Here is an 18843-nt window from a genome sequence, read left to right on the forward strand (position 1 = left end):
ATCCCCTTATTTACTGTTTGCTATCGGTCGCCCGTATTCTTCTTCGTAATATCGGAATCCAAACGATCGGTTGGTGTCTGCATTGTAGCGTAATAACGCTTTTTCTTTTTTGTGTGTGTGGATACGGACTCTAGAGTGCCGGTCTAAGCAGTCGTCCCTCCAGAAGTCGGTCGAGGCGCTGGTGAAGTTTACGTGCTCGAGCAACTTAATCGACAGGCTCTGAGACTCCCGTATTTCCCGCCATCACCCTTTCGGAAAGAAATTTTTTTTTCTATTTCTTAGCAGCTGCACTGCGATGTTCGCACTGAAAGGGGAAAATGAACGCTGGCACGCAGGAGTCCCTGCAGTGTTTTGGCGATGTCGCGAATACATTGGAACGTTTTGGGATAGTTGCCGTTAGTAACATCATATCCCTAGGCCAAGAGATTGAGAGAACTAAAAAAAACGAAGGCACGGATGATAACCAGTTGAGATTACGAGTGGCTGCTCTGCTCTGGCGGAAGGGAAAACGTAAATAGGAAGAAGAGAAAAAGGGAGGGCAAGTAACGCGGTGACTGCGACCACGTGCACGGACAGCATTACCAGTCACTGGCGCTCGCACAAGCAAGTCGTTCTGATCAAGCACAAAAGTACCTCCACTGTCTTCGGAGCCGATGATCGGTAGAGAAAAAGCACATAAGAGGGCAGAGCTTTAGTCCCCTAAAGATTAAGTACCTTACCGCCCCCATTGGGGCCCTAAAGAATCAACTATTCCTTTCTCATGGACTAATGGCAAAAGGACTAACTGTCATTCAATGAGCTGTTGGTACTGAGGTGTCCATGTGGTTCCGACACATTCTCCACAGAGGACCAAATGCTTATCCCCTCACGTGCTGATATCGACGGCATCACCTGTGCCACCGACCGCTCACCCTCAGATATGTCCTACGGAAAAGTAACCTTTAGTGCCAGATGCTTTGAGGTAATGAACATAATTGAAAAAATTTTTACTAACGCGAGCATCAATATTTTCACAGGTAATTTCTGTATAGTTGCAAACAGTTATTCAAGGTATCAAGTTTCAGCGCCTTTCACTCCATATGCTTACATTTACACTGCTGAATAATTTGAAATAACATTGCGGCCCCAAATTGTAGCATTTAAAAGTTTTTTATCGTGACCCTGTCAATCCACGGTTTCTCTGTATCTTTCTCAGTGTTAAACGTGGACCCCGCATACCAGCTCCGCAATACTGCTCTCACTTTCTTCTTTTTTATCTGAGAACCCACTGGAACCACAGTAAACAAAATCAAACAGGCAAACAATTCACGCACCTGGACATGCTTAGCTTTCTATGTGGCTGCGCTAGGAATGCAGCCGTTAGACACACTTCTCAAGGACTCTAACCTATTTGCGAACAACAGCAGAAAAAATTTAGAACCTTTAGTTCCTCAGATAATAACTTCGTCACGCTTGCCATCTTCCTAAAAAGATACAACGTAGAAAGTGTTATGTTTAGCAGAGTAAACACCTCTGCGCTAAATCCTTATTCCGCCTGAGGCTTCCATTTGTTTGCATTGACGCTTTAATCGTTCTTCGTTGTCGCTTTTCTCCTTCTTCCTCTCGACTTCGAGGCCGCCTACGTGGCGACCCGCGCTGGACAGCATCCAGGTTATCGTTAACAGAGCTTTGCCCTGGAAGAGGGAGACTGGGGCTGCCCTCACGGCCAGTTGATGGGACAACACGAGCCCGTGAGAAAGAGAGAGCACGCTAGAGAGGGTTCGCGCCAGCGACGAGCGGTAGTGAGTGGGCGAGAAGAGCGGAAGGCAACACGTCATCACGGCGAGGGGAAGCATAGCTGCCGCTGCCCCCCGACCTCGCTTCCCGGGCTTCCACCTGACTCAGAGTAAGATTGAAGGTGTGCCAACGGGGCCCTTCCCGAAGCAATTTTTACGCTCGGTATTTACGCATATGTCTTGACAAAGGAGAGGGACCTCTGTCCGTCTCCGTCATTCGGAGCACTCGCAACGAGGCACATCTACGCATTTCCGAATTAACTCCGTCGCTGAAGGCAGCACCGTGTGTTCGTGACTTTATTTCGTCAGCGATACGGCCATCGGTGCCGTTCCTTTTCAGGATTGTGTGTAGATCCATCGTTATTCATGCCTTACTTCTAGACTAAGCAAAAGCGTTCTCACTACGCCGCTAAAACTTAGCTTCTTTCGCGCTCCGTGAATCCGATGCTCTACGAGAAACTGTGCACGACGAAGAACGCTGCTCGAATTTCCCCTCCTGCCCCACAAGTGTCCCAGCCGTGGACGTCTAGTCATTCCCTGGTCATGCTTTTTTGGCGTCCGCTGACCGCGTCCCCGCAACGCACAAAGCTGTTACTCGTCCTTCTGATCGCCCTTGTGACGGGCCCCACGCAGTGCAAATGCTCACCCAACGACACCGACTCACATGACGAGACAACAACAGCAACAACAATCGGCACCACGCTTTCGACAGCGGACCTTGAGGTCAACTACGTAAAGATGCTAAAGGATTGGATCGGAAGTGCCATCGACCAGTCTTCCCCCACGTTGACCCGCAAGCTTCTAAAGGCCGAGGTGTCGACTGAGTGCAGCTTCGGCCTTCTCAAGCTGGTGCGAGCCATCAAGAACCTCGATCCTTGGGCTATCAGACGTAAGTTTACAGTCGCTCTTTTATTTACGCGGTAGCGTGAGCTAAAATTAGAAAAGCAGCGGTGCGTCGGAGGAACGCCGACCACTCGCTGTCGGGGTTCGTACGGCCCAGCTGTTGCTTCCGTCTTCATATTTTGCACGATCGATCAGAATACTGTATGCGCAGGGATACGTGAGTAATTTCTTTTTAACAGTCTTGAGCAGCGGCTTTTTCTAGAGATGTTTACACGTGCTCAAAATAGGTAAACAAGGGGGGAGCTGAAGAGAAACGAGAACATTATATGTATGCATGGAAGGAAAATTCATACCGACGAGTTCCACAAGGTGCACTTACTGCATTATCATCTCATGGCCAAGCAGCGTCCATGTGTAAAATTTCGTCTGCTTCCTGCATAGTTTCTTTTTATCTTCTGTCGCTGTCTGCATCACTTTTGTTATGGCCGATGTTAGAGAAAGCGCGTTCATCGACTTCTGTTTTATCTCGGGAAATTTTATCCCCTCCGAAAGCTTGATCAGTTGGAATTACTATTTCTAGATCAGAGAGTAAACCGGCATTTTAGATTGAAGTGTCCGAGCGGTTTCATGACGCAGTTTAAAGAACACGCGCCTTACTGTTTAGCACAGTCGTGTGGCTTTTGCACAATGATAACGCTCCTTTCAACACAGCACTGAGCGTGGAGCACATCCTGACAGGATAAGAAGAGAATGCTACTTCATTGCACATAGATTAAAAATTAAATTATAGGGTTTTACGTGCCAAAACCACTTTCTGATTCTGAGGCACGCCGTAGTGGGGAACTCCGGAAGTTTTCAGCACCTGGGGTTTGTTCACGTGAACCTAAATCTAAGTAAACGGGTGTTTTCGACCCTGTCGAGATGCGGCCGCCGTGGCCGGGATTTGATCCCGCGACCTTGTGCTTAGCAGCCCAACACGATATCCACTAAGCAACCACGGCGGGTATTGCACATAGATTACGCGTATCATGCCCTTGCGATTTCCAAAAGTGGATCGAGACTTTAACGAAGCATTTTCAATGTGTGGACGAGGCAAAGAAGAAAATGAAAGTGCTGAGGGACATCAGTTTGCAGGAATCGCTAAACAGATTTTAACAATAAATGAAGCGGTGGGACAAGACCATTGCGTTTCAGAGCGAGTAGTGTAAATGTGTTTAAACTGTGGAAATGTTCAAACAAATAAGCGATTTAAAGAAGAAAAAACAATTCTAGTAACTTCTGAACCCCCTCCTAGCGTAGGGGCAAAAGTCTATATGCACTTTATTTCTATTTCGCAATACCGCACGCACATTCTAGCTTAGAACAATTCCGAAAGAGAACGCGCGGCATTCCCTTTAGCCAAAGCGGCCCTATGTGGATGATACGCTCTATGTGCTACCTGGCTATTGGTCTGACAACTTCCGAATCGTTTATTATTGAAATTTCACTCGGTGCTTGTTTAGCGTTGAACCACTTCTAGCATCACTGATACAAGAAAGCTGCGTAACAAATAACAAGTGGTAGTTTCTGATTTTCGGTACAAGAGCTCTTGCATAAAAATGGTCTCGCGAACTGAAGCTTTGAACCTGCTACGGCTATCCAGGCTGCATTTACGATGTCATGCCCCTATGGACATGAAATTAGTCTTTTTGAAGTGCGTCTTAAAATTCACGGCACCTCTAGGATTGGTAATATGAACTTTGAATGCACTATTAAGCAATCAGCTATAGACGTAGAAGCCAACAGTTTCTTTACGTTATTCCTATATATATTTAACTAAGCTCTTGAGCACTTTGCGGATTTTACCTTCTAAATATTTTGAAAATCATCGGTTCACGGGAAATTTTGAATCAACAATTTTTTAAATCCAAGCTACATTGAAAAATCGTACTTGCTTCATCCTTCAAACTGTGAATTTCGACAAATTTGGGAAACAAGAAGCAGCCAAACACCAGTTGTAGATGTCAGCGTCCCATATAAATGTCAGCTGACATCTACAACCGGCGGTTGCAATTTCAGACAACTATCCTGCACGTTCTAAGAAAGAAGGAAGCGCTGGTGAATCTGCTTTCTTGAGTATAACTTCCCATGCTACGCTGAATTCTATCTGCCAGAGCTCTTGTACATTTTCCATGCTTTTTATATTTATAGGAGTGATCATATGAACATGATTTCTCAAGTAATAATACGGCATACTTGTCTATGACAAATGTTCTGACCACGAAATTCAACGGCTCTAAAGTGATGATGACATGATTCACTTAAATTGACGTCGGAACATGGCCCTCTTAAACTAGTGACTTGTCAAGCCCTTACCTTCCGATGTGCTTAATTTTTAGTCACCTATAGATTACAGGCGGCTGGTAAAGAAATACTTCAACATGTTTCTTGTTAATTCCAGCTTCATTTAAGAGACAATACAAAATGGTGCCTTATGTCTGTGATCAGCCGTTCAGCATTTGACCGTTGGTCCTCGTAGAGTCGTCAGAAAAGGTCGAACACTTACGCGCGCGTAAACACATCGTCGATGATTCATTCCCCTCGTGCGGCCTGACACCCTCGACTCGTCACATGGGATATAAGGTGTAACCTGTCCTTTTTGCAGTGAATATTCTTGCCCTCACAGCTTGGCAAGTGGGCAGAATTTCCGTACACTTCACGTTGATTAGAACGCAATTTCTTTAACATTTTGTCTGACGAATACCCCTCTGTGGAAAGTTATGCAAATATGATCCATAAAGCACGTGCTGATTCCGGGCGCTAGTGGTTCCGCAAGCAGCGCCGCCTGACGTTGTGTGCGAGAACGTGAAATACATCTCAGAGATCCCTGCGCACTACTGAGATATCAGATATTACCTTGCTTCGATATTAAACGACAAGAATACTCTGAGATAATGACAATTTTCACAACATTTTTTCTGCGTCTTGATTTTTTTAAATGCTTGGCGTACCCCTTATTCATACACAGCCGAGCACAGCCGGGCTGCGCTCAAGCATGGACTGTCTGCCTCATTTGTTCATTGCTTGCATACAAAGAGGACACATTTGAGGTTTCGGTTGTCGAACTGTAGAACACACATAAAGCAAGCACATTAGAGTGTGCGGCGGGTCCCAGTATCTTCGGAACCCGCTCAACTACCCGTCGTGGTTGCTTAGTGGCTTTGGTGTTGTACTGCTAATCACGAGTTCGCGGGATCAAATCAAAATTTGGATGGGGGGGGGGGCGAAATGCGAAAACGCCCGCGCACCGTGCACTGGGGGCACGTTAAAGAACCCCAAGTGGTGCCCCACTACGGCGTGCACCATAATGAGATCGTCGTTCTGGCGCGTAAAACCCCGGAGTATAATTTCTAACCCACTCGACGCAAAACAATTAAGGAATCCACCGGTGCGAATGGGAGCCTGGAATGTAGAACGCATAAGAGGAGCTGACATAAATCTCGACCACATCATGTCAGCGCAAACGTTTTCCGTGTTCCTCGACGAATATCCTTCCTGCCACCGCATAATTTGAACGAGTAGAACTGAGAAGGACTCATTTCATATTAAGTAAACGTCATATCAGCAGGACGACACGCATGCTACTCCATTATTACATGTACAAAGACAATCGAATAGAAGATACGGAGGCAACAAATGTTCCGTAAACTGATAGAAAGTGGTGAAAATTGACGTGAATACAAGAGAGGCCCTTGCTTAAGAGTGACTAAATTTCCCGTTCATTGAGAGGTACGGTACAAGAGCTAAAGCTATGCCACGTAAACTTAACACAAATGCATACTCATCGTTCATCCTCATTCATCATTTATTATTCCCTTAAGGGCCCCATGTGGGGTATTACATAAGGGGGGGGGGGGCAACACAATAATACAAATATCGAAGGAATGGCCATGTACAAAGCTACAAAAAGCAACAACTCAAAAGACACTAAAAAACAAAACAGGTTATTGCATAATTAGTTGAAAATATGGGTGGTTAGTAACTCTCGAAATTTCGAAGGGTTTCGCTCTACAACAACTGATTCCGGGAGCGAGTTCCATTGTTCTATTGCAACGGGAAGGAAGGATTTGTTGAAAGCGTTTGTAGAACCATGAAGGCATTGGATACTTAAAGAATTGAGTAGACGATGTAATGAGCACACGGGTTAAATAAAAGCGAGGAACGAAGGTCCGGAAAGTACAATTTATGGAATAGGCAGAGTTGCGGAATTATACGTCTTGATGCTAAAAGGGGTAGACCAATAGATAACTTCAAGTTAGTAATGCTGATAGTATTGTCATAATTCGGTAAAATAAAACGGGAGGCACGATTTTGAGTAGCTTCTCAAGTGTCATTCAAGTGCTTTTGATGCGGATTCCAAATTGTAGACGCATATTCTAATTTGGTACGGATGAAAATTTCATATGATAGTTTACGAACACACTACAAAGCTGATATTCGGGCTACTTGGTTATTCCTGATCGCCAAATAACGGGTAAAAGTCAAGAAACAAAAGCATAAGATACCTACACAGTACTGCGTACGTGTCTTCGACTCTCGCCCCTTGTCTTTTGAGGATTTCCAATGTAAACGTCTGCAGCAAGGGCCGCTCACAATAGGTGATACGGACTCAAGCTGCCGTGAAAGCTCCGCAACTGAAAACGAAGATTTTGTCGCGTTAATCCATCGCTAGCGTGTAGTAAATAGTTTTGCCTGTGAAAAGATGCAAAGGCCATAGAACATTTCCTTTAATTGTTTATCAGGTGGGCATTAACTACGCACACGTGTACCCGCCGTGGTTGCTTAGTGGCTATTGTGTTGGGCTTCAAAGCATGATGTTGGGGGATCGAATCCCGGTCATGGCGACCACATTTCGATAGGTGCGAAATGCGAAAAAACCCGTGGTACTTAGATTTAGGTGCACGCTAAAGAATTCCAGGTGGTCGAAATTTCCGGAGTCCCCCACTACGGCTTGCCTCATAATCAGATTGTGGTCGTGGCACATAACCCCATAACTTCATTAATTTAATTATGCACACGTGTAAAAGAGAAAGCGTCGCCGCAGCCCCGCTAACGGGAACCTATTATAGCGCTGAGAACCTGACCAACCTTGAGTGATGAAAAAAATAAACACCCCCATACACTGCCAAGTGGTTGTCACAAACAATTACTGCTCGAACGGATATGGAGAAGAGAGAGAGAGAAAAAAAAGAAACCCCGTGGCCGCGCGCTGAGCAGTGCCTTCGTTTTCACAAATGACCCATCATAACCGCGACGCCTGCATCTATAGTGCACGGAACTTGGTTAGCCGTGAACGGCCATCCAAAATTGGGAACCGAATTTCCTGGAAGAGTTGCACCTAAATCAGCGATCACACACACACACACACACACACACACACACACACACACATATATATATATATATATATATATATATATATATATATATATATATATATATATATATATATATATATATATATATATATATATATATATATATATATATATATATATATATATATATATATATATATACACTTAAACACCATCGAATTTGTGGTTAAGGAAATCACTCTACAGAGCTCGATTACAGATCTTATGTTTACGGTATTATCGTTGGCTTCTTTCCGCGTAGACCCCGGAGACCTTCATTGCGGTTATATATACATTACCGGAGCCTGTTTACCGCAAGCTAATGAGGAAAGAACCCGACTCACGGGTGTAGCAACTACCTTGCTTCCCTTTCTTTTTGGGCTTTTACGCCGCCTCAGTGGCGAAATTTCCCCTAGCGAAGCCTTTGAAGGTTCGATAACGGCTGCGTATTTCAATCCGGTCAAACAGCCTCGGACGTTGCATAAATTAAAGCTGCTCACGTCGTCCGTTTACAGACATTGCACAACCATGCACACTCTTTGGGCGGAACAAAAACAACATTATTATTATTATTATTATTATTATTATTATTATTATTATTATTATTATTATTATTATTATTATTTGTTTTGAACACATATACACATATAAACATTTAACAGGAAAGGGAAAGCGAAGAGCAGGCTGGCAACTGCCACCGGAAGGGGCACAACGCCTGCCTATTTTTCTGAAGGGAGGTGACAGCAACACAGAAATGGAAGATAAGAAGGAGGGGAGGACAGGGGAAAGGAAGAGCAACAGGACAACTCTAAAGACTAAAGTAGAACACAGTACGCTACGCACGTTCTTCTGCCGAGTTTCGATTCTGCAGCCGGAATTAAAGTGACGCCGCGTCGAACAGCCTCCACAAATATCAACCACATCCATGGCTAGTTCGCTATGCGGCTAATTGTGCTCTCCATGATGAGACGCCAAGTACAGCTGCACGCAAGCACCGTTTCACCGGTAGTCGGTTCACAATATACACTACAAGGTGTTTGAACCCGCCACCTCCCATCTTCGAAGGAAGAAGCGTTAGGGCACAGTACTGATCACACACAGTAGGGCCGGTCACTGAAGGTCACGCTACTACAGAATGTTGAATGTTCACGCTACAAACGTGAACCTAAGTTAGTTAACTCTAGAAAAGTTAGTAGGGCGCGATGGCCCTGATCACGTTTAGATGCACAACCATTGGGGTATAAACATTCCTCGAGTGTCACACACTGCAGGCCAAGGAGATGATAGTTTCTCACTAGCGGCATGCGCTGCGCACTGAAAGCGGGACACTCAAATATAAGGTGCTGAAGTGTCTCGTAGCAGCCACAAGACGTGCACAACGGACTTGCCAGACGCCCTTGACTGTTAAAAGTTCGTGCACGTTCACGAAACCAACCCTTAGCTTGAGCAGTTGTGCTCTAGCGTGACGAGGCAAGCCTCAACCACGAACACGGGGCGGGAACGTTCTATTTGCGACGCGCTGATCTGGATGCTGCTTGAGTAGGTGGCGACGAATCAGCAGACGAGCGTCATCAAGCTTGCACAAAATTTCTGGGCAGTCACAGTTGTTATGAGCGCAACTTGAAGCGAGCCGATCAGCATCTTCATTTCCGGGGATTCCTACATGTGAAGATATCCATTGAGCCACGAGAGATACCCCACGTGATGTAATTTTGCTCGCGGAGTCAGTAATGCTACGCACAAGTGGACAATCAAGCTCACTGCTTTGTAACCTGCTAAGGGCAGCACGGGAGTCCGTAAAGGTGACGACCTTCGATGTAGTTATTTGCTCTTGCACGTATTTCAGTGCAGCATTACTCGCTGCTAGTTCCGCTGTTGTTGACGAAGTTGGATGAGGTATTTGAAAGATACGTCGTACTTGAGTTGAAGGGCAGAAAAAACTGCAGAGGCACCTTGACCGTCGTTGTGTACAGATGCATCTGTGTAAACTTGAAGATAATCTGGAAACTTTTCGAACATGTGAGACTGAGCCAATTGGAATATTGCCGAAACAGCCATATCAGACATTCTATGCATGTCAGGGATTGTGAGGTAAATGGGGAATACGTGTTTCGTGATACCTTTTGGAGGCGGCGACGTATCTGAAGCAGCATGTTGAGAAATGGTTGTGATATCCCTAAATAATGCCGCCATTTTTCCCATGCGAGATAACGGGTGGTGAATGAAACGATCAAGGAGTGATTGACCATTCGATGCGCGGTGCAGACGCTCAATATGATACAGAGCTCTCTGATCTGCTTGCAGCCTCAGGGGTAACTGATGCGCTTCAGTGAGTGATGCAATAGATTGCGCCTCACGAGGTAATCCAAACATTAGTCGAAGGGCAACGCGATGATCTCGCTCCAGTTGGGCGATCAAACTAGGTGGTATGTTCAAAATTGGTAATGCGTACAGCATGCATGGGAGTACAGATGACTGGTACACCTGAAGAGCCGTTGTTTGGTCGCAGCCAGCACTTCGAGCAGTCAAGGCGGCCACATACTTAAGGAGGGAGTGCGATTTGCGTCGTACAGATTTAACGACAGGACGTCAAGAGATGCGATCATCCACAATTAACCCTAAATAACGGTGTTGTCGCACCCAGTTTATAGGCGTTTCGTCAAGATACAGTCGGCTCATTGTTCGACGAGCGCGTTGTTTAGGGTGATATGCTATTGCAGCTGACTTAGCAGGTGATATGAGCAGGCCAACTTCACTCAAGTACTCCGAAGTAGCGTTGAGAGCTCTTTGCAAGCTTGCGGGAAGCCGCGGACCAAGGTGCGAAGGGCCGCTTATCCACAGAGCGATGTCATCTGCGTAGACAGCTATGCTCACAGGGAAGTCAGTGTCTCGAGGCAAATGACTTGGAAGCGCCGCGAGTACCGCGTTAAACAAAAGCGGCGATAATACGCTACCCTGTGGAACACCGCACTTCACATTTCGGTATTCACTAGTTACTCCTCCGACACGCCCTTTCATCTAGTGCTCCGATAGAAAATTATACACAAAGTGCAGCAGACGACCCGAAATTCCCGCGGTTGCAAGAGCGAAAATAATCGCCTTATGCGGAACTGAATCGAAAGCTTGCTGCATGTCTAGGAAGAGCATGCAGGCGGAATGCTTGCTTTCTTTAGCAAATTCGAGTGCTGAGACAAGGTCTGATATGCTGTCCAGAGCCAAACGGCGGCGCCCAAAGCCACTCATGACATCAGGGAAAAAATTCAGCTCCTCTAGCCTGACATCTAAGTGAAACAAGACCATTCGCTCCATTAACTTGGTGACATTTGATGTTAGAAATATTGGTCGGTAGGACTTGAGGTGCTTTGCAGGACGCCCGGGCTTTAAAATTGGTCGACAGACGGTAAACGGACGAGTTCCACTCAGCAGGGATTACGCCGGTTCTCCATTCTTCATTATACTCGTCCAATATACGGTCATGGAAACTCTTATCAACGTGCCGCAGTGCTTGGTACGGATGGTGCGGATGGTACCAATGGTGGTGGTCACACCATCTGTGCCTTGAGCAGTGCGGCGTTTGGAGAAGCTTAGCGCGTGTCGCAGCTCCTCAAGAGTGAAATCTACCTCGTCCATCTGGTAGGCTGCGGACCGCAGGAAGTGGTTATGGTGCTGTGACTTGTCAAAGAAGGAAGGTCGCTAATTGTGGTGTCACTGGATGCAGGAGAGACAAAAATTTCTGAAAATGCCTCCGCTATTACTTTTGGTGACTGGCCTGCAGTCGCTATGCTGCAGTCGTTCTTGCAGATTTCAGGAGTGCGGTGAGCCTTCAGTATGCGCCATACATTTACAAAACCGCTTCCAGTATGCAACGAGCTACACAAAGCTTCCCAGCTCTTGCGACGAAGCGGTTTTGTGTGCCGCCGTATAGCTGCATCAATGCGATTGCATATAGTCCAGCCGGTGCGTCGTTTAGAGCGCTTTTCCCGTCTATAAAGCGCCGTCGACATGCGCGGAGCCGCAAAAGCTTTAGATCGGGATGTGGTTTGCCGATACTCCGTCGTCATTGTATTGCAGCTTTTTGTAAGCACTCACTCATAAGTTTAAATAGGCTGTCTTGAGATGGTGCCTCTGAGATCAGCTGTCGGAACTTGTCCCAGTTTGTAACTGAATAAATGACATCCTGGCGACCCAGAGTATGTGTTGGTGTTAACCAAATAAGTAGGGGATCTGAGTCCCACGGTTCGGGTTCAACAACAACAACAACAACAATAACAACAACAACAACGACGATGACGACGACGACGACGACAACGACAACGACAACAAAAAAGCACTATTGAAATTTTGGCACCTCGATTTCTTTTGAGAAACAAAATTTTTGTCCACAATTTACATGAGTATGTGTGGTACGACACAATAAGAAATCTATCGGCCAGTGACCCAGCCGGAAGGCGCAGTCGAATGAGAAAATCTAAGCATGTTTACCTGTGATCTAGCTGTGATGAAAACTTCCGGTGACCAAAACTTCCGGTCATCGATACACTTCGATTCGAAGCTGCTGAATCCATTTCGGTTTAAGAAAACTTTAATAACCTTGCTTGCAATCATCTATGCCCCCAGCCTGTGTGTACCTGTAGTCCTGCTTGCTTTTAGACTTGCACTATAAAAGACGGATTTAGAATCAGTCCTGACCCATCTTTACTTATGGTGATCGGGTGTCCGGGCTGAGATATGCGTTGGCATGACCGCAGGCTGATACGTCCACTGTAATGAAATGTCACTTTGACTAAATTGGTAATAAGTGAGTACCTCATATCAAGGAAGCAATTTTCGGAGAGCTGCAGGTATGGTAATTTTCTAGGCTTCATATTAGAAGCTTTAGATAACACCTAAGCAAACGACGCGTGATCTTGGCAGTTAGCGGTTATGACATATAAGCGCAAGTCCAAGCAGGCCCCTACGAGATTTCTCAGTGCGTCTTGGGCAGCCACAGGATTCCCTCAATCTTGGAGGTCATGCCGAGGATCCGCGAGTTCTGAGTCATGGGTCCCTTTCGGCGAGCAGTAATAGCTGCATCGTTTTTAGGTTGTGATATCTAAAGCATCTACTTATGCGAGCCTCTTGTGACGAGTTCGCTCGCACTTCAGGCGTGAAATTTTCCTCGGAGGCAGCTCCACATCTATACTGTCTTCTGAAACTATGGGCTTTTTTTTTACGCGTGGCAAAATTTTGTCGCAGTTGGCCTTTAGGTCAATAAAACCAAATGTGGCGTCACGAGTTCAACTACTCGCTGTGGCGGTCGCACTCCAATTGGGGAGTAATGCAAAAACGCTCGTCTATTTGAACGTATAGGTGCACGTTAAAGAACCGCGGGCGGTCATAATTAACCCGGAGACTTCCCCTACGGCTCTTCCCATACGACGGCGGTGTTGCTTTGGGGCGAGCCCCTACCGTGAAGCGAGGAAAAGTTGCCCAGCGAGAGTACGCAACGTGCTCCCACGCCGAGCACGAGCAACAGTGAACGTGCACGTTTCTCCTGAAAAGTACTGCTTGCAACGGGCAAACTTGGGATCACTTGGATTGGATCACTTGGATTTCGTTCGAGCGAACAGATTCTTAAGAACTGCCTGTGACAGAAAACGTTGTTTCACTTTTTGAGGTGTACTGATGGAAGAGTTAGATAATCGGAGCTTGAAGAATGGGCCAGTTCAGGGAGGTAATTAAGCAGATTTACTAATTATCTTTTTTTTACTTCCCCGTTGGGCAGCCGCCGCGGTTGCGAAACTGAAGGCGAGTATTGGTGAAGTCATACTGGCCCAGCAGTAATTGTTACAATAGCACCAATTTCGTGGTATCCGGCCATACGGTTTCCCAAAAGTATGCGTCAAACATTTCGCGACGGTATGTTTACTGGAGTACCGGTGCATTTTTCAGCAAATACTACGTATATACCTCGACAGTGGCGTTAGTCTTCGAATTTCTGCTCAGAAAGTACGCTTCACTAGTGCTCGGCTTCAATTTCGCATTCGGAACATGTGCGCCGCAGTGAATAATTAAGAAGCATAATAGGGGATCCTTTTTATTAACTACCCGGACATTGTAGTTTAGCACGCAAGTAACGCCTGTTTCTTTAGCTAATTAACCTGAAGAGACTGAATGATGCTATATGCTACATTTGCTCCGAATTTGTTCTCAGTGAAAAAAGACTGAGTAGCCCCGAGTCAACGGCCACGCTAAGTACCTTACACGCTTACATGAGCTATAGCTAACCCGGACACACAACCGAACGAATGTTTACATAAGCAATGAGCCAGTTTGTTCTTCACATAAAGGCCATTGTTCATTGTTACTTTGTACCCATGAAGGTTGGAAAGCTCATCTGAAGCATTATTTTAGTTACCGAGGCTATGTGTGTGATGTCAAAAGGAGTTGTGACGCTACGAGAAGCCGATAAGTTATAGGAAACTGTGGCGTTACAAGCAGCCGTGATGTTAGAGTTATATCGCGGCACCTAGTTACGCGACATCTAGAATGAAAACTTGAGCATGGAGCTCACGTTGGCTCCAGCCTTCCCTTCGACCATTGTCTATCATGGTGTCCATACGCCTATGGACCTGAGTCTTGTGTATGACTTTGTATGACGTTGCGCAGTAGTTCGATGCTGTGAAATTAATCTCTCCTCGTTAACCGCGCGGTCGTTACAGTTCTTGATGCTACCGGCAAGTATCCGACGGGAGCGTTCCAGGCGACGCGCTCCGACTTCGGTGCCTTCGATGAGTGCCTGGAGACAGTACTGCTAGACCGCGACGGAGACGTGGAGGCCCGCGGACAGTACTGCAGCCTGCTCATCTACGCTCGGAACAACACCGAGGCTGAGAACCAGGTGCTGCCGGCCATCGAGATGATACACCCCAAAGTAGGTCATCGCCTTGGGGTCGTCGGAATGGGTTGGTAAATGTTGCCACGCAGGCGCTCACAGGAGTGTCATGCAGCGTTGAACTGAAATGCGATGTTCAGGAGGATATCCACTGCCCAAGAGTAACAGTCTGTTTATATATATATATATATATATATATATATATATATATATATATATATATATATATATATATATATATATATATATATATATATATAGATATATATACATATATATATACATATATATATATATATATATATATATATATATATATATATATATATATATATATATATATATATATATATATATATATATAGACGAGAAGAAAGGGGGTTAACCGAGGGACCCGATATTTATTAGTCATATAATGAGAAGCCAACAAACACTGACACACTCCCAGGGTTCTACTAGTACTCATAAATACCCAAGAAAGTGGATGGGGAAACGCCGCCACGGTAGCTCAATTGGTAGAGCATCGCACGCGACATGCGAAGGTTGTGGGTTCGGTTCCCACCTGCGGCAAGTTGTTTTTTCATCCACTTTAATTTCCATTAATTAATCATTACTTTATTTCATTTATTAAGCACATGCAATTTCCCCTTGGTGTCAGTGTTTGTTGGCTTCTCATTATATGACTAATATATATATATATATATATATATATATATATATATATATATATATATATATATATATATATATATATATACTTTCGTAGACAATGTTCTGTAGATCCGGTATGCATGTAGTTTTGAAATACGGAGCTCCCATACTGATCACTCATGTTTCCGTATTTCCGGATCATTTATGCGGCCGAAACCTTAGTAACTACACATGCATCTTCCATGTCTGCTCCTCTTAAAACTAACATATATATATATATATATATATATATATATATATATATATATATATATATATATATATATATATATATATATATATACATATATATTCATAAAACTGGCATCTAGTGTAACAATTACCAGGTGTTTCAATCCCTTTATATCATTTGAAGTAAGTATCGTATGAAAACGTAAAGAGATACGAGAGTACAACGAATACGTTTGAATAATTTCTTTTCTCACCCTATCAGGAGTGAATCCGTAATGCAAAAAATTACTGCCGGTATTTATATGAAGTCTTCTAACTGCCCTTATGCTTCTTTTAATGGTCCTTTACCCTTTTTCTTTGATTTTGATTTTGTTTTTCCGAACGTTTGTGAACGGATGCATTTTTGTGACTGATATCAAAGTAACAATGAAGCGCACGGGGTTCCTACCTTCTGCTAATGCGTTTTGGCACAGCGTAGGTGCGCATCGATACAGTGTGGGCCATAAGGGGGAACCGTAGCGTTTCTGGCGACACCAAGCAAAGCCGTGCTCAAGGAGGGTACAGTCAAATGCCATTATAACAAAGCGCTTGGGACCTACAAAATCCTTCGTTTTACAGGTAACCTTGTATTAAAGATCGTGCACCGTACCGCTCGCTCTAAAGCATGGCTAAGCACGTCTGGCACAAAAAATGAAGGGGAAAAAACTATTAGGCATGAATTCAAAAGATAAGGAAGTAAGCCGCTAATTTTGTTCTGTACACTTCGGTGTAATGCGCGACTGCAGCCAACGCTCTTAGCAACGCGGTTTTCGGCTTGCTCAGCGACGAAATCCGGTAGCGACACAACGTACAGGTACAGAACGTCGAATGCCGCTATTGCCTGCCTCATTAGAATTCTGAAGGCTCTCCAACATTGCTGCCTTCGTCGACCTTAGCCTCCATCCCATCCTTAGCGTCCTGGATGATGACGTCAATCATCAGTTCGGAGCTGATCATGAGTTTCGAGCAGAACCACACGCAGGTGATAGTAACGGAGGGTGATAATGGGGCTACCATTGCTCCTGTAGTGTCCCGAATGTCCTGAATGGTGGCGCTTCCTATGTGCACGGCCTACATGGTACATCGATGCGCGCGAGAGCGCACGCATCGAGTCACTCTAGTACGGCCCGTCTGTGGTGGATAGTGTGGAAATTGGCAGTGCCACTACATGCACCTTTGACTGCATGCGCATTTGACTAAGCGCACACTGCCAGCGTCACCGTAATGAGTAGACGCAAGGGCTGTGACTGTACTCAGCTGTTCCTATACCACTGCCTTTCCCGGACACGCACGTAGGCACATGCGCATAAGTTCAAAGAAGAAAAATGCGCGTAATTAAAGTATAATGTAGAAAGACTTGACTGCTGCCTCACTAAAATGAGCCTCGTGCCGTTCTCAACGAAAACAATTGGGGCCAACCACACTTGTCACGATGCCAACAATGTCGCCAAGCATCCGCAACCAGACGGCGCAAGTGCTGGAGTTGTATAATTATATGCGATTAATTTCGCGCGCAACGATACGGAAGTATATGTACGCGAATATCATGAAAGAAAAATCATAAACAATCTGGCATATCAGATACTAGCGGAGTGCGTCGGTATGAGCGAACACGTGGACATTGCTATTCAATCAAAGCTGTAGCAGCTGCTAACCAAGAGCGTGCGGTAAACAGCCTTCTTGTTCGCTTTTCGGATTAGTGCGTATAACTATGAATTATTTGCTTTCATCTGTATTCTTTAGCAACACGATTCTTTATTTAGACGTCGGTACGGAATTTTTAATGAACACTAAGTCGCGCACTTACAGAGTGCGAAACAAAAAAATAACTGTTATGGTCTGTTACGACATACTACGATGAATGCTGACAAAGACGTTCGCTTTACTATCACTGGGCCTTCGTAGGAGTCAATATAACCACACAGCCGAGCTAATTTGATGGAGGTTTAAATTATCGCTTCCTTATTCATATCGCGATTCTAGCTTAACAGCTCTCCTATATGGAGAAAATCGCACTCAAATCACAATGACCTAAAGTTCAACTCTGCTTTTCACTCTTTAATTACTTAGGCAGAGCCAATTTTTTACTCTGCACAGTTGGAGCGTGCGTTCACCGCTCCTAGAATTATGTTTTAACTCTTCGATTCGTGCTTCTCAGTGAAGCGAAGTCCTGCACCATGTCTCTCACTCACTCACCCCTATAGCTTTGACTGCCACTCCGGACGGCCTAATTTATTGCAGGCGAGCCACATGACATTGTCTCCACAGGAAACTCGCCGTTTCTCTTCTTCGTGATAGCTCGTTGCTGTATATAGAACGATGACGTGAACAAAGCACCACAATAAATGCTTCCTTCTTCTTCATATATGCATTATAATGATCTAGTAATGCCGCAGCGCTGTTCTTCACACACAAGGTGAGATACGACATTGCCTTATCAAGGAATTACGTGATGGCTCGTCGGAGCAGCGCGGCGGTGGACAATATTGTATATTTAAAGCCGATGGACTAGAAGTATTCGGCAAGGAATTTCTTCAAGAAGAAACTCCTTGCCAAGTACTAATACAAAGAAGAAACCAGAGGGAAAGTTTCTTCGATGACATCAACTTATGGCCACCGTTGTAATATTCGGCTCGATTTAAATCCATATAAAAGCAGTTTACAAGTCGCCAATGTATCCATCATCCATACTGACGACGTACAGTTTTCGTGGCACTTCCCGCTTTGCGCCGGCCTGTTCGTGGATGAGGCGCCATGAAGGCTACTGCTGAGTGCAGTTCTTAACGAGACAACCTTATGCGCCAATAATTCCAAAACGCTTTTCTACTTTGAGAGCCATTAAATTATACAAACTGCGTTTGCCTTGTGGGTCTGTCCGTCCATTCTGCTACGTTGACGAACCATCATTGTCACAGGCTTTTTTATTTGGTTTAAGTTGCGATTTACATTTTCGCATTTTTCTTTCAGTTTGTGCTTATAGCGTCGTTCCGAATCACCATCGGTAAGTCGCCCATTAACTGAGCTTCTTCTCTTT

At 45.0% G+C, this 18843-nt stretch overlaps 1 protein-coding gene across 3 annotated transcripts in view; it reads left to right on the forward strand.

Moving 5' to 3' along the window:
• The window catches only part of LOC135897354 (nose resistant to fluoxetine protein 6-like), a 71722-nt gene that overhangs the window by 15307 nt on the left and 37572 nt on the right, over positions 1–18843 (forward strand). For 2 of the 3 annotated variants that reach the window (XM_070531991.1, XM_065425968.1), the window contains exon 2: positions 14716–14927. In XM_070531991.1, coding sequence (XP_070388092.1) covers positions 14913–14927 — 15 coding nt within the window. In that variant the 5' untranslated portion in view covers positions 14716–14912. Of the gene's footprint in view, positions 1–1898; positions 2665–14715; positions 14928–18843 lie in introns of those variants that run through there. The other variant, XM_065425966.1, reaches the window with a different exon arrangement.

This window comes from Dermacentor albipictus, chromosome 1, assembly GCF_038994185.2.
Source record: "Dermacentor albipictus isolate Rhodes 1998 colony chromosome 1, USDA_Dalb.pri_finalv2, whole genome shotgun sequence".
Classification (NCBI taxonomy): Eukaryota; Metazoa; Arthropoda; class Arachnida; order Ixodida; family Ixodidae; genus Dermacentor; species Dermacentor albipictus.